The sequence below is a fragment of the Mya arenaria genome, chromosome 4 (genome assembly GCF_026914265.1).
Source record: "Mya arenaria isolate MELC-2E11 chromosome 4, ASM2691426v1".
In the NCBI taxonomy this organism is placed as follows: Eukaryota; Metazoa; Mollusca; class Bivalvia; order Myida; family Myidae; genus Mya; species Mya arenaria.
In genome coordinates, this window is record NC_069125.1 from 51333188 (window position 1) to 51347012 (window position 13825).

General features: G+C 34.7%; 1 protein-coding gene across 1 annotated transcript; it reads right to left on the reverse strand.

The window, feature by feature from the left end:
- Positions 1 to 6748: 6748 nt before the first annotated feature.
- On the reverse strand, positions 6749 to 10500 carry LOC128232012 (NADP-dependent alcohol dehydrogenase C-like). Its single transcript, XM_052945346.1, has 7 exons — positions 10342 to 10500; positions 9563 to 9730; positions 9235 to 9304; positions 8802 to 9071; positions 8361 to 8662; positions 8017 to 8166; positions 6749 to 7837 (listed from the first exon to the last, which is right to left on the reverse strand). Exons 2-7 carry the CDS (start codon positions 9719 to 9721, stop codon positions 7688 to 7690), a joined length of 1101 nt encoding a protein of 366 aa, XP_052801306.1. The 5' UTR covers positions 9722 to 9730; positions 10342 to 10500; the 3' UTR covers positions 6749 to 7687.
- Between the last annotated feature and the right edge of the window lie 3325 nt (positions 10501 to 13825).

Below are 13825 nucleotides of genomic sequence, written 5' to 3' on the forward strand. Positions count from 1 at the left end.
CGTGTTTCATAAGTAAAACAAACAAAAAGCGGCTAAGGTTAATAAAGCGAAATTTATACAAACAACAAGTATGCCCGACTTAGTGTGTCTCCTGTCAGCGGATTGTACACATGTCAAATTTCTATCTGTCACATTTAACGACATGCTATTGAAAAACTGTAAATGTTTACATTCTTTACGAAAAACAACAACAGTCAAAATAACAACGTATTATGTACAAACATCTGTTCATGTTTTTGCTGGGAAATTCGATCGTGGGTGTAACTGCCTCAGTAAGTCTCCTTGTGAAGGTCATAATTATTATGTTATCTTACAAGATAGTTCCGCCAAAAAAGATTCCACTTGCAATTGATGTTTTCTCAAAAATCAGGACCTAAAAAACGAAATGTGGGACAATTCTATAGCAGAGTGTGAGGTTCATAACATTGCATGGATAATAACTTCAAAGTAATGGCCAAACTTCATAAGTTTAGATATTAAGTCATGATCTGAATAAACGTCTTTCGGGAATTCTGTTTGACAGTATTACATATATTATGAACTAAGATATGCGGTCGTATTTTAATGTGTATTATTTTAAGCTTATTTTGTTCACGAGTACCATAATAAGAATATCGGTCAGACTGCAACTAGCTTAAGGGTTAAAATATAGTTCGAAAAGAATACCTAGACATCGTGGTATACTGGCTTAACTCTCAGCTAAGTAAAACTCGGTATGCATTGTAAACATGTAAATCTACACTATGTAATATTATATGCATAATATTGTCCTGATTACATACAATGCGTCAATAAATCATACATGGGCGAGTATAATAGGTAACTGAGAACGATCTTTACCTATGACTCGCTTTCAATGGGAATGTTTTCCAAATCTTTTATTTACTTTATGAAGAAAGGTTAAAAACGATAACGTATGTAGAGAAAATATTTTCCAAGGATGCATTTTACTTTAATTTCAGATATTATTTTAATTTTGATTGTCAAGAGTCAAAGTATTATCATGCCATTCAAAAACCATTACATTATCATTGCATCATGGGTGCCACTCCATGCAGTTGTTCGCAGAGGTGCACAGTGAAAGAGTCATACACACAAGCTTGCTGATCACGCGTATTTTGTTGTGGTTTTTAAATTTCTAAAACAATGGTAGTAAAAGTATATTTCATACTTAAGTTCTATAGATAAATCGTTACTAAAGCATATTTTTTATGTTTATCACGTCTAAATGGTTAATAAGTGTAGGTATTGCTGCATGTGAACGAGTTTCTTGTTTACAGTTTAATTTATGCCTCAGGCACTGTCCGATATCCATGCATAGCGTCACGACCTTTAACGTTGACTTAAAAACACACATCGCGTTGACTTTGTTTTCGACTTCATGGATGAGATCAACCGAGAAGAGAAAAAGGATTCAGCCACGGTTAAATGGGGACCGAACATGCTCGTTATGTGTCCCCTTGGTTAGGTTTCAACATATCATCCCCACGGCCGGATGGCATAGAGCATCGACTTGGACGATTATCCTATACCGTCAAATATCCAGATCAAAACTTAAAAATAAAGCATTGCATGGAATGTTCCTGCTTTAAGACATGATTAAATAATTTGAACGTTAAGATAAGATTTAAAATACCAATAACCTTGAACCTAATAATTTATACTTGCATATGTTATTGTAAACACAAAAAATATGTAAGTATGTAAACACTATTTTTATAAGGCAATATAAATGCCCGGATAAGAAATAAATATGTGATTTTGTACATCACTTTAAGATCAATTAATAATTATTTTCTACCGTAACAAACATTTTAAATGCCATACACATAATTCATCAAACAAATGATGATACTCCGGACAATGGAAGTAATCGGTGAACAAATAAAGATGAAACAGATTTATAAATCAGCATTTTCCACAAAAAGAAAGAATATTAGGTGTTTAAACAAAAAGTAGGAAACAATAGAATGCCTTTTCAAAGCGTATGACAAAGTATGAACGCTGGAGAGCTTGTGTTTATCAATTATTTCTTAAAATTGAAAATATTTACTAGATAAAATTTCAGTTTTTAAATAAGTCAAATAGTATGTCATATCTTGAAGTTGAAAGTTGTTTCGTTTTGGACTTTTGTTACTAGTATTAAAAGTAAAGAATTCTGTCTTTCTAGTAGCATAAACAATGTTGATTTTATCACAAGTACTATTTCTTCGAAAAGTGACTTGGTCTGCGACTTAGCACAAAACCATATCCCCGTTAACGTAACATTTCCTCCGAGAAGGATTCTAATTGTTCACTTTACCCTTGTTGAAATGTAATATAACCAACAGGGACAAGCCCAGTATCTAAACTGCTCCTATGGTATTGTTACGACCCACTAGCTTTCAAACGGACCAACTCAGCCACGTCAAAATATAATAATGGGAGTCTTTCAGGCAGATTCGACAAAGCTCAATTGAATGTATATTCCTTATTTGAGGGATCTTATCCTTCCATCGTTTAATATTTTGATTTATGTATGGCAACATGCACAAAACGGATTTCTGTTTGTCCGAAATAGTGTAGATATCAGCCATACATGCATTATCGCATGTTCCCATCACTCGTAGTTTAAGACATGTGTACTTTTAAGACATTTGGGTTCTTTAGTTGTTTTTGGTTCAAGGACGATTGTTCAAACGTCTGTTCTAAAAGTAATTATTAAACTGCCAAAGATAATATGGTTTAAGGACAACATCAAACGAAGTAGGCTACTCCTATAATTATGTATATATATACATACTAAAAGAAAAGCGGCATGTCATAAATACAGTGAACTTCATATATTCTGAGTTACTTTTCTTTTATAATCGAACCCATCATATACACTCGCACTTTTAAGTATGTAAAACAACTTATCTTGAAAAGTGTAACTAGTGTACTGTATATGTTATATTTCGCATGTCATTGCCTTAAAAGTATTGCATTTTATTGAGATAATCTTACGCATGTATGATCAAAAGACTAGTTCGAAATGAATTTTAAGAAGTGGATCCGATTGGGTTTATATTTTTTGGTTTTGCTGTGGGTGATAAATGTTGTGTGAATTGTTAGATTTAAAATGTTTCGCTAACCATTCCACTGAGGTGAGCGAAACAGTTATAAATCAAAAAAAGGAGTTTTAAGGGGCACAGTGACAAGAATATAGTAGTAAACATATATGTCTAGACACTAAACGATAGGCACAAAACAATACAAACTACGCACATGTTGATATGTTGAGGACCGAACTCGTGAGCTCTCGATCTGCAGGCAAACACTTGACCACGTCGCTATAATATTTACCTCAATAGCGAGACAGCCGCTATATACATATAAGATACCCTGTAACATTTCTCCCTCCATTTCGAAATTCGTCGAATTTCGGAGACCAAGGTCAATTTGCAATGACCTTGAGGCTCATCATGCAACTTGAGTTATTTACGTTGGACGCCAAATGTAACAGATTGCATACATTGTTATGTGCATCTGGAGGGGATCGAAGACGACCAGTCTTGCTCTGAAAGGGGACACTTGACCGAGTTCTCTATGACAACACCGCTGGCCACAGTCTTTACAACTGTTATGTTTATAATTAAGCCATGAGTAAAAAATAAACCTTGAAACATAGTTCGAGTTATGTTTTTGTGATACATGAGTGCTATTGAAAATAAGTCTCACAAGTTACAACAAAAACATGTTTGTCTTTTAAAATGATTAAAAACCGTAAATGTAGTGTGTGATTAGTGAGTATTTGCCTTTTTCATAATTGACCAAGTAGAGGTTAACCGACTTTACTCTGGGATGACCTACATGCACGAATGAGACGTGACTGGATTACTTGTTTACAGGGGTACTGTACAGGCAGGCGACTCTTTTTAAAGCATAATTTTATAGCGTTAGCGTGGCTAGATATTTGTGTAAACATATACTTTTGCTATTTTTTTCTTTAAATTTTAATGCATTGTCTTGTTGAACTCATTCTAAACAAAAAAGATGCATACGATTTAGGTACACATAAAAAAATATTATCGATATTTTCGCGCTTTTGAATTGGTGATAAAGTGATACTTGATACGTTTTTATCTGTACGAAAATCCTGTTGTTTTATATCATTTAAGTCAAACGAGTTAAACATGATAATATTAATATTATTTATTTTTTGCATCTTCCTTTATTGTGTGCCTTTAAAGTTGAAACATTAATTTGAGATGAAATAAAATGGGTGTTGTTTCTGGAGCATTCCATATGATCTCATGCCTTTATTATACTATCAGATTATTACAAAAGAAAAATATCTCAAGGATAAACAAATGTTATTATCTAATATGTTAGTGTTTGCGCATATTTTTCCCTCGCGAAAATACGGTTTATAGGCCAAAGGAGATCTCTACTGTTGATCATGCAGGCAACGGATGCCTTGATAGATATCTTTGATTCTTGAATCCCGATAACTAATGACTTGCCTGTTGACAGAATGATTCACTGCACTTTTCTTTTCAAGTGGAGTTAAATAATAACTTTAATTGATTTTATGTTTCATATGAAATTAAAACAAACGAGGCTACCATAATGAATGCGAAATGTAACCAAACAACACGTCAAGGCGAGTGTGGTGACCGAATTAATGTGCCCCATACAACATATCCCCCGTAACATTTATATACTAGTATGTTCTTTATGAAACAGACAGAACAACAACAGTCGAAATAACAACTTATTATGCACGAACTTCTGGCAATGTTTTATGCAGGAGTCTGTTTTGCTGGGGAACTTGCAGATTCAGCGATGCTCTCTGTGAAGGTTATATCATGTGATTATATGCTCTATCACAAGAAAATATTTCTTCAAACTGAATCCACTTGCAAATGACGTATTCTCAGAAAAGCTTTCACATAAATCAAGATCTTGATAAAAACGAAATATAAGTCTATTCTTTAGCTGTTGTGGTTCATATGTAAACTCTAAATGGAAAATAACTTGACCTTTTCATAAAAAAATATGCTTAGTACACCGTGTATACATCGATCACTGGCAACTATTTGTCTACCCACATGAAGTTTGAGGTAGAGTATGTGTACATGTATACTAACGTATATAAGTAGATCATGACCTTAACGTTTCGGTCAACATGTCAGCCTACTGACCAGTATAAAATTGAGTCAGTTAAAATCATAACAAATTACAAACTAAATAATTATTTAAACTCGTTATAATAATTATTTAAACTCGTTATATTTTTTTTAACAGAATAAGAATATCGGTTAATTGCAACAATTAATTAGCTGTCATAGTTAAATATAGTTCGAGTAGAATGCGTAAACATCGTGGTTATACTGGCTAATGTCCCAATAAAGTAAAACTCGGTCTGTGGTGTATAGTAAACATGTATTTTTTTCTCTATGTAAAAATGTGCAGATAACATAGTTATTACAATGTGTCAATTAATTATTAATGGGACAACGCCCCACGGTCATAAACATGATTCAAAACTTTGGCCATTGACTTGAGTACGACTTTACGGAGACCGTATGACCTGGTTGTTTTGTTATCTATCTATTCTACTATCAATTCAATTATTATTTCCATTTTCTTTGACAAGTGTCACTTTAATAGAATTATCGTGTCTGTCAAAAACCATTATATGAGTCTTGCATCATTGTTGCCATTCCATCCAAGTTGTTTACAAATCTCAAATGTGGACATATCCAACAAGACGTGGTCACACCATTTTGCTGCCCACTAAGTAATAGCTAGTGATATTTTTTTTTTGATTTTCTAAATGATTTAGTCGACAGTCCGGGCGCAACCTGACGTTTCTTCTTAATGGTAAAATGTGAATATGTCCGGCGGTCCCATCCTCGCGGGCATGAGCCTGAACACTTTATTTTTGTTTTTTTGTAAACGACCATTTCATTTCATGATAACATTCTATACATAATATGTTACTATAAATGGTAACTGATCTTTAAAATGCTTGAAAAAGTATGTGCATGTAAACAAGTTATATTTATACAACACGCACTGTATTAATTTATAATAAACTTCATTACGTCACAGCCTTGAACGTGAAAGCACAAGCTTTTGTTTGCGAGTTCAAAATTGGCCTTGTTATAGGATAATAAACAAAACGACCCGCTGTAGTGCAGGATTACTAATCGACCAAGTTTTCCTAGTACTTAACCCTTTGCTTATAGTGCAGTAAACAACTTTTAAAACAAACAATATTTAATTCTTTAGATGTAGAAACATAGTCTGTTTCATCATAATGTAGGTGGGAAGAAGAAATGTGTAACCATGACACTGGACATTGAACCTTTAATTTGTAGACAGCTAAATAGTTTCTTTTTCTATGAATAGGGTCCGGGCAACTGTATATAGCAGTACGAGTCAGCCTCATGAAGATGTTAAGTCGATACTCTCGTTCACCGACATAACATGACCTCTAGCAGTACGAGTCAGCATTATGAAGATAACCTGTTAAGTAGATAGTCTCGTCCACTGACATAACATGACCCCATGTCGGTTATCAACCCGAGCGAGCATAACTACGAGACGTGATAACACAGATTTAGGACAACGGCTCACTTATCTACTATCTGCTTTCGTTTTGATTTTATTCCGAGGTCAACCCAACGTTGACAAAGCTTTCATTTTCTTTTAGGCCCGACATCACCATCATAATGAGCATATTTTAATCATTCTAGTCCACAGTAAAAAACAAATGCACTATAATTTGTAATTTTATTGTTTTTTCTAGATTGATTTTATTCATTTTCGACAAATAATTGAACACTTTCGAAACAATATAAAACAAAATACTTAATAACCACTAACAAACATCTAAACTTCGTTCTGCACCTTAAAAATAACAGCATGCTGGTATTTTTTTTATACATTATCATAAACTAACTTTTCTTGTAACATCAAGATTTCATGATGAAATTAATCACAGAAATGAATGAAATTATAACAATTATGAATACCAAAATGATGAAAATGAGTGTAGCCAAATGGCATCTGCGCAGACAAGTAGCACTTTCAATGCATGTACACTTTGATCAACAAATTGTCATTTCGATGAACATTAATAAGACAAAGATGCGCTAATGTTTGAAAATGGCAAATCTGGACACATCGAAAATCTTAAAAAATGCATTAAATACATTAATCTCGAGTGTTTATACAGTCCTTGCTACAATTTGCCATATTTTTTTCATTTCACTACATCTGAATCATTTAACATTGTTTCACAATCTGTACTTGTACAACAATTACTGATGCAGCATAATGTGATTTTGTTTTATGGCTAGTTTCAGTATGCACCAAAGTCTCATATTTAGCTAAGGCTGTATAAACTAGCACCGTCAAACTAAGTCCATGACCCAATGATCACAACTGACAAAACCATGGTTGGAGACGATCATCTGCAGTACCGTCTCCCTTCAGATCCAGTGTCCGGCTACTGACCAGTCAAATCCTCAATAAATGGCAAGTCTTGTGCGTATTATGCGCCAGTCCTTGTCACCATGACAACAGTGTCTCCAACTGAGATCAGTGCGAAATAATGTCGGCTAGATCTAGATCGCATCACATTGACCATTACACCATAGATGTGGTGATTTGTGTCGTAATTGATTAAATGTTATCAATGATGAAGATCAAGTGGCTAGCAGTTGTCAGTGACATCTGAGGTCAGTGTCGTGTTAGAGTGGTTAAACCTCAAGATTGCTCGGCCCGTCAATCGGCAGTTGAACAGTTCATCAAAAACGTCCTTAGCGTCATCCATATTATGTACTGTGTAGTATGGTGGCTCAATCTGAGAAATATAATGATTCACATTAAATACTGCTCACAGTAAAACATGTCTGCATACAATGTTGAAAGAAAGAAGAATCAATTATATATGTTGAAGAATGTGTTAAAACAACCAATATCATTATAGAGTTTCATAAATTTTATAATTATTAATATCCAAAACAAAAATGCAATATTCACCTTTTTGTCTGCAATAGCCTCAACAAGCTCAGCCACTTGGCCAACAGTGCCCCGTGGAATGCCAACAATGCTCTGTTGCTTGGCTGCCAATGTGTTGAGGTTAATGGACACCTCGGTCATTGCATCGCCACCTACGAGGATAAGACCCTCCTGTAATTATGAATGGTAAAAGTTAAATGATGTGTGAACAAGGCAAACCAATACTGAACCAATTCTTAAAACAAGTTATGTAGTTACAAGTGACATAAAATAAAGTTTATATATTATATTAACATATGCCCACTAATCAACACAAATGGCTAGTTTTAAAACTATACTGTACTGAAGCATAAACAGTTACCTACCCTATTCAGTACTCGCAGTGACCTCATCATGGTTCTAGGAGAGCTAATGTAGTCAACGACAATATCAACGCCACCACGGCACGCATCCAATGTCCGCTCAATGATGTACTGCTCGTGGTCTTCCTCGCACCAGTGGATAATGTCGTGACAGTCATGCTCCTGAGCAGTGATAAGTTTGTCAATGCTGTTGTCTGCCACAAACAGACGGATGTTGGAGTTCTCATTGCCAATGAGGTAGTTGGCCAGTCTCAGAGTCCACAGGCCCAAACTTCCAGCTCCGACAATGAGTACATTCACGCAAGCTGAAAGAAAATGGGACATTTATAAAGAATTGTTCAATAAAACTGCCTTCAATCTCACTATATCATATGATAGTATTCTTAGAAGTTCTCTTACTCTTGTGTACACTGTATAAATCTTATTTAAAGTTTCACTACTTACATTTCACGCTCTGGAGTTTTTCGACATGGGGTTTGGCCTTTAATACTGCGTTGTATGCTGATAGAGCACTGCCAGCCAGCATAGATGCCACTTCCAAAGGAATGGAGTTTGGAACCTGGAGGACGTTTTCAGCATCCTCAACAGAGATGAACTCCTGGTAGTGTTCGCTTACATCTTCACCTGGGAAGACTATTACATTATCCCCTGGCATGATGTTACAGTTTGGAATAGTGTTGCAAACATCATAAACTTTGCCTGCTACCTCAGGGCCTGGAAATAATAATAATTCAAACATGTCAAGATTTTCAGAACAGCTTCACTGTGTAAACAATAGAATACAGTATCAAAGTATCAAATTTAAGGTTAAACAAAACCATATAGTTTATCTACCTTGTCATTAAATTATATATATGAACAGGAGTTGCTTCTTTACCTGGTAAAGCTGGTCGGAAATGACCTTTTCGGATGTGACCCTCTGAGTAGCACACACCAGCATAAGCCACCTGAAAGTATCATAGCATTTCATAAGTATCGCTAATTGTTAAACTGAACTCAAATGAACTGAGCATTTTTCACATTCTTATACATTGTGTTAAATCAATCAGTTGCTTTTTCAAGTTTACCAAATTATTTACCCAATTATCACCTCAGTTGCTTACTGTATAACTTATCTTAATAGCAAAGGTGTCATGCTAAGAGTGAAAATAATTGAATACATTTTGTTGAAATTGACAAACTAATTTAAAACAAACGATCCTTACCTTAACAATAATACCGCCTTTCGGACAATGTGGCATGGCAGACATTGATGAACTACCCTCCATTGGCAGAGATGAGATCCCCGCAGAAACGCCGCCCAACATGGCCATGGGCCTTACTGCAACCTGCACCTCGTTCTTGTTCATTTCGTTGTCCAACATAATTGTACTCTGCAAAGTCAAACGGATACACTTTAAAATAGTGTACGGAACGTTAAGATAACAGTCGTCTTGATTATACTTGAGAATAAATTGACCGAAATAACATTCACGAGGTCATGAGTGTCAACAAACTATGCGCATGCGTAAAGCGGAACAGCTGATGACTGAACGGTGAAGGTCATATTCCACTATCTAGGTGACGTGCTAAGGGTTTATAATATTAAATCCCAATTAACAACTCTCAAAACTATTTTCTTCTTTACTGAATACCAACGCTAGTTAGTTAAATACAGAGACATGAATGATAATGAACAAATACGCAATATATTTTCCAATTCACACGCGAACAGTAATTTAAATATAACTTACATCATTACAATAGAACTATAAATAATATCCTATGAATTTAATAAAACAAAGCCGAGCTACAGTTGTTATGGAACAGTTAGATTAATATTTAAAATAACATTACTGATACACAAAGTACCAGTAGAAACCATTCAATTAACTTAAAATAAACTGAAATTCTAAGTTTATCAGATTCAGATGTAAAATTATATTACTGTACCAGTATATATCAATCAGAATATTTAGAATAATTTAAAATAAATGATAATCACCTTTATTTTACACTAGACGCAATCCAAATATTTCCTAAAATCTCAAAGATAACGCACAACAGTATAACGTCCTTACTTCTCAAATATCTGTATGAATTTGCAGAACTCGGCCAGAGCTCTCTGTTTTATACAGCTGATCACAAGTTAACCTCATGAACAGAGAATGGTAAACACAAAGTAAGTCGGTCACTCATGTATACCGAGTACATGAGGAACGGCTCGAATCCGATATGTTAATATGTCTCTTAAACATTGTTAAAAAAGTTTGTTTGACGTGGATATATTTAAATATGATTTGTTGAGGGAATCAGCTGTGGTTGACTTTAAAATTACTCACTTTGGATGGAATTGATTAAGGAAACCATTCGATATCGACGTTGATAAAACGCGGAGCTCCTCTAAAACGCTGATCGCATTAGCATATTGCTATTTTTAAAACCAACTTTCACATTAGAAATAGTAGAGCACGCTTTTGTCAGCTGTTAAATATAATGCATGAAACTCGGTTGCATAAACAGGCGAACAGTATATTATTATGTGTAATGCATAGAAACATGAACAGTCATGGGTTTACCTTGGTGTATATACGTGCGAAGATAAACGTTGATATAAATAATATTTACAATGAAAGCAATTAAAAAACTCTCTTTGTCAACATGTTTATAATAAAGAAAGTATTTGGTTATTCGTTTAATATATTCGTTTAGATGTATTTTTGCGAATTCGGTTATATACTTCTTGTCATTTCGATTAAGTGGCCCCGACTTTGATTTAAACCAAATTTCTGTGCTGATAAAGATTCATGCAGATGATTCGTACTGGACACTAAATCATACTTATTGAGCACATACTCTTTATTTTTAGCGTCCACGATCATAACATGCACGATGACGATGGAAAATACGTGCAGATATTTTGAAAGCCTTTGCCAGAGAACTTCCCTTTCTTGTCCATTAGATCGCCTTTAATAAGGACATGATTATATTTTCCTAAACTTTTCATGGTAATATTAGGCTATTTCTTTCTTTTACAGCTACTCAGGACGTACCTGAAGCTTTTTAAGATTTTACACCCATATACATGATGATTATGTGAACATGAGGGCTTTGGTGTCCGAGATTTTGCTTTCAGTGTTGTGTTTGATATTTTATTTTGAAAGAAAACAATAATGAAATAACGTACCACTTTCAAGCGTTCTGAACAATCACAACAGTGTACGAATCAATTTATGTCGCATATAATTCAGTTGATCAACTCGTGGCTTGACCATGCTGGGGGGGGGGGGGGGGTCGGCCGTACTGAAGAACTTCTAGTCACGGCCCTGCTACTGTTTCATGCATTAACGAAGGGCTAGTTTAGTTTTTCAAAAAATGATGTGTAGGCCGACATTTTGTGTGAGATCTGGGCCATACCCACTCCCCACTCCCATGGAATTTGTTTTCATCTAGAGTATATTAAAAGAGGTACATTTTGGCGTTTATATATTTTTCCTCCCGGTGAATATATTTACAAGTACACCAGTCATCATACATTTTACTTTGGGTCCTTAAATTGTATATTTCTGACATTTTTTATGTTCAGTTTCGCTTTTGGGGAAAGAAAGTGTGGGCCGCGGTCTACATGGGCTATTGGAAGATAAGCCCATGCTAACATGAATGTACGGACCCGGAAACGCCCATGTAATGATGATGACATCTGTGTAGTTTGTTATTAGTCAGATGGGTTCAACATAACTTGCGTGCACACAGGGTGAACAGATCGTGGTGTTACAGTATATTCATTATTGGTAAACCATTCAAGCGCATTCCGTGCACACATCACGTTATAGTATAATGTTAATTGAAAATAAACTAAAACTGAACAAGGAAAACTAATACGAAACCCGTATGGCTTTAAAGTCTTTACTTTTAATTTCAATATTCCAATTTGTTTTCATGTGCTGTTATAATTAATGTATGTATGCAGTATTTCTTTTTTTATTTGTGTTACAAGTAGTGAATCTTTTCATATCTTTAAGCCATATTTTATTGTATAGATTCAGTGGTGGTCTGGAAGCGATCTCAGTGCGTTGAAAGCACTGTCTGGTTTCCCGGGAAGTTCCTAGTGCAGTTATAAAATATATCACGACTCTCGTAAATGTTAGGAGCCTGTTCAGAAGCCTGCGAATGTATGTATATATATATATATATATATATATATATATATATATATATATATATATATATATATATATATATATATATATATATATAAACGTAACAGTGGTCCGATGGCACTGTGGTTGTATCCGCATACAGACACTGACATTACCTTTATGTGCCAACATCATGGGCGTTCTCCAATATACATGTGAATAGTGCATGCTCTCAGGGACCTTGTCAGGTCATTCGGAAGTTCAAGAGATAATCCGGTCTCGTCTGCTTCGTTAATAATAGATTACCAATACCAATTAATTGGAAAATGATTATTTTGTATTAATTAATATATGTGAACGATATGTATTAATAATCTAAGTGTTCAACATCATTGTATTTAATAAATGATAGGGCTCGACAATTAAACAAGCCAAGTAATAGGTTTGTCATTTTCTTTATTTTAGTATTATTTTGGTTATGAGGCAGAATGTTCAACTATGTGTTCTGTAAATCATTACTATAGCGATTTCAATTCATTTTATCATATACTGTAATAACACTTTGTAACAAAATAACAATAATTTCACATTTGACTACCTACATGTCAGGCATCTGCACTGTGTTACCCAATGCTGAATGATATGTAAGAAGCCATTCAATAAATTCATGGCCGTACTTAAAGTTATCATGGTATGCCAACATGCCTTCAAACTTTAAGTCCTTGTATGACGTTTATTTGCGCTGTAGTGCGTATACAAAGGGAACGTGCATGCAGTATTTGAGGATCAGCAGCTAAAAAAACTGATCGAAAGACGTTGAATTGAGAGGATCGATGGTAGGAAGGTTGCCAGTGAAGGCCGCTCAGTAAAGCATGACTGTGTTCCGTCGACCGCGTGTTGACGGCATGTCCCACGTCGCTTGACGTGAGTTGTTCACACATGTTTTGAAACTGACAACAGTATATGGTTTTATTTAAGAAAATAGGAAGAGTATTGTTAATGGATTTGTTTCTATCCAATGATACACAATGTGTTTCGAGTCGAGAGATGTAACAGTTTGATGCTAACACATCCAATACCATGGACAACTTCAATATTGCAACACCACTCAATATCTCTTAACTATAACAATCTAGATATCCTATGACACATACCAAAATGACGACTTCAGGTTAGCAACATTCAAAAAAGAAAACAACATAGTGTATTTATATAAATTAATTGTCAATTAATTTGTGAATCACGTCACGTTCAATACCACTCAATTTGATTGGTATTGTACGTGACGTGATTTACAAAATCATCAAATCACATTGGTATGCATTGGTGGGAAAATTGAGTAATACATTC

Excerpts from the sequence above, each read along its gene's own strand:
- LOC128232012 (XM_052945346.1), bottom strand. The coding sequence starts at position 9,721 with ATGTTGGACAACGAAATGAACAAGAACGAGGTGCAGGTTGCAGTAAGG. Across the intron at positions 8,167-8,360 it reads CACTGCGAGTACTGAATAGG|GAGGGTCTTATCCTCGTAGG; the intron begins GTAGGTAACTGT and ends TCATAATTACAG. Across the intron at positions 7,838-8,016 it reads AGGCTATTGCAGACAAAAAG|ATTGAGCCACCATACTACAC; the intron begins GTGAATATTGCA and ends TATATTTCTCAG.